This window comes from Hippocampus comes, unplaced genomic scaffold, assembly GCF_001891065.2.
Source record: "Hippocampus comes isolate QL1 unplaced genomic scaffold, H_comes_QL1_v1.1 scaffold409, whole genome shotgun sequence".
NCBI classification, from domain to species: Eukaryota; Metazoa; Chordata; class Actinopteri; order Syngnathiformes; family Syngnathidae; genus Hippocampus; species Hippocampus comes.
In genome coordinates, this window is record NW_017804828.1 from 6,975 (window position 1) to 7,601 (window position 627).

The 627-nt window shown below is 41.3% G+C and overlaps 1 protein-coding gene across 1 annotated transcript in view; it reads right to left on the reverse strand.

Moving 5' to 3' along the window:
* pou6f1 (POU class 6 homeobox 1) overlaps nucleotides 1–627 on the reverse strand; it is an 11,616-nt gene that overhangs the window by 6,968 nt on the left and 4,021 nt on the right. Inside the window, 2 exon segments of the mRNA XM_019865837.1 lie at nucleotides 70–109; nucleotides 111–149. Coding sequence (XP_019721396.1) covers nucleotides 70–109; nucleotides 111–149 — 79 coding nt within the window.

Genomic DNA, 627 nt, shown 5'->3' on the forward strand with positions numbered 1-627 from the left:
GCAAGAGATGCAGAGAGAGAGAGAGAGAGAGAGAGAGAGAGAGAGAGAGAGAGAAAAGGGGATGCATACCTGGTTGCCTCTGGCAGGGAATTTCAAATGGCAGGGTTTAAATGGCTGAAAAAAGACTTCTGCGCTCAGACAGTGAACAGCTAAAGGAGGACAAAGAAGCCGAGCATGTTAAAATACAAATGAGGAGAGCATGAGTACAGCAACATAAACAAACAATGGTAAGCACCAGCCAACAACCAGCTCAGGCAGTGTTTTCTTTCAAACATCCCTTGGCACACCAGTACAGAGCAATCCTTCCCATCCACACACAACAGCCGTTTTTAGACCATGAAAAAAGCAAAGTGCTGCAGGGTGGAATTTATCATACATAAAGCATACAAAGTAGGACAGGGAGTCAACGACTAAGCGATTTTTTTTTTCACAATTTTGCAAAAGAGATATCCATGTAAGCTTGAAAGCGGGGTTGTCCAAACTCCTTCTTTCAAGAAAAACAGACAGGAGGAAGGACCACTTTTCCAACACCAACACTTTTAATTCATTCAGCTATCAGATTAACATATTTGAGGCAATTTTATATATATTATATGTGTGTGTGTGTGTGTGTGTGTGTGTATATAT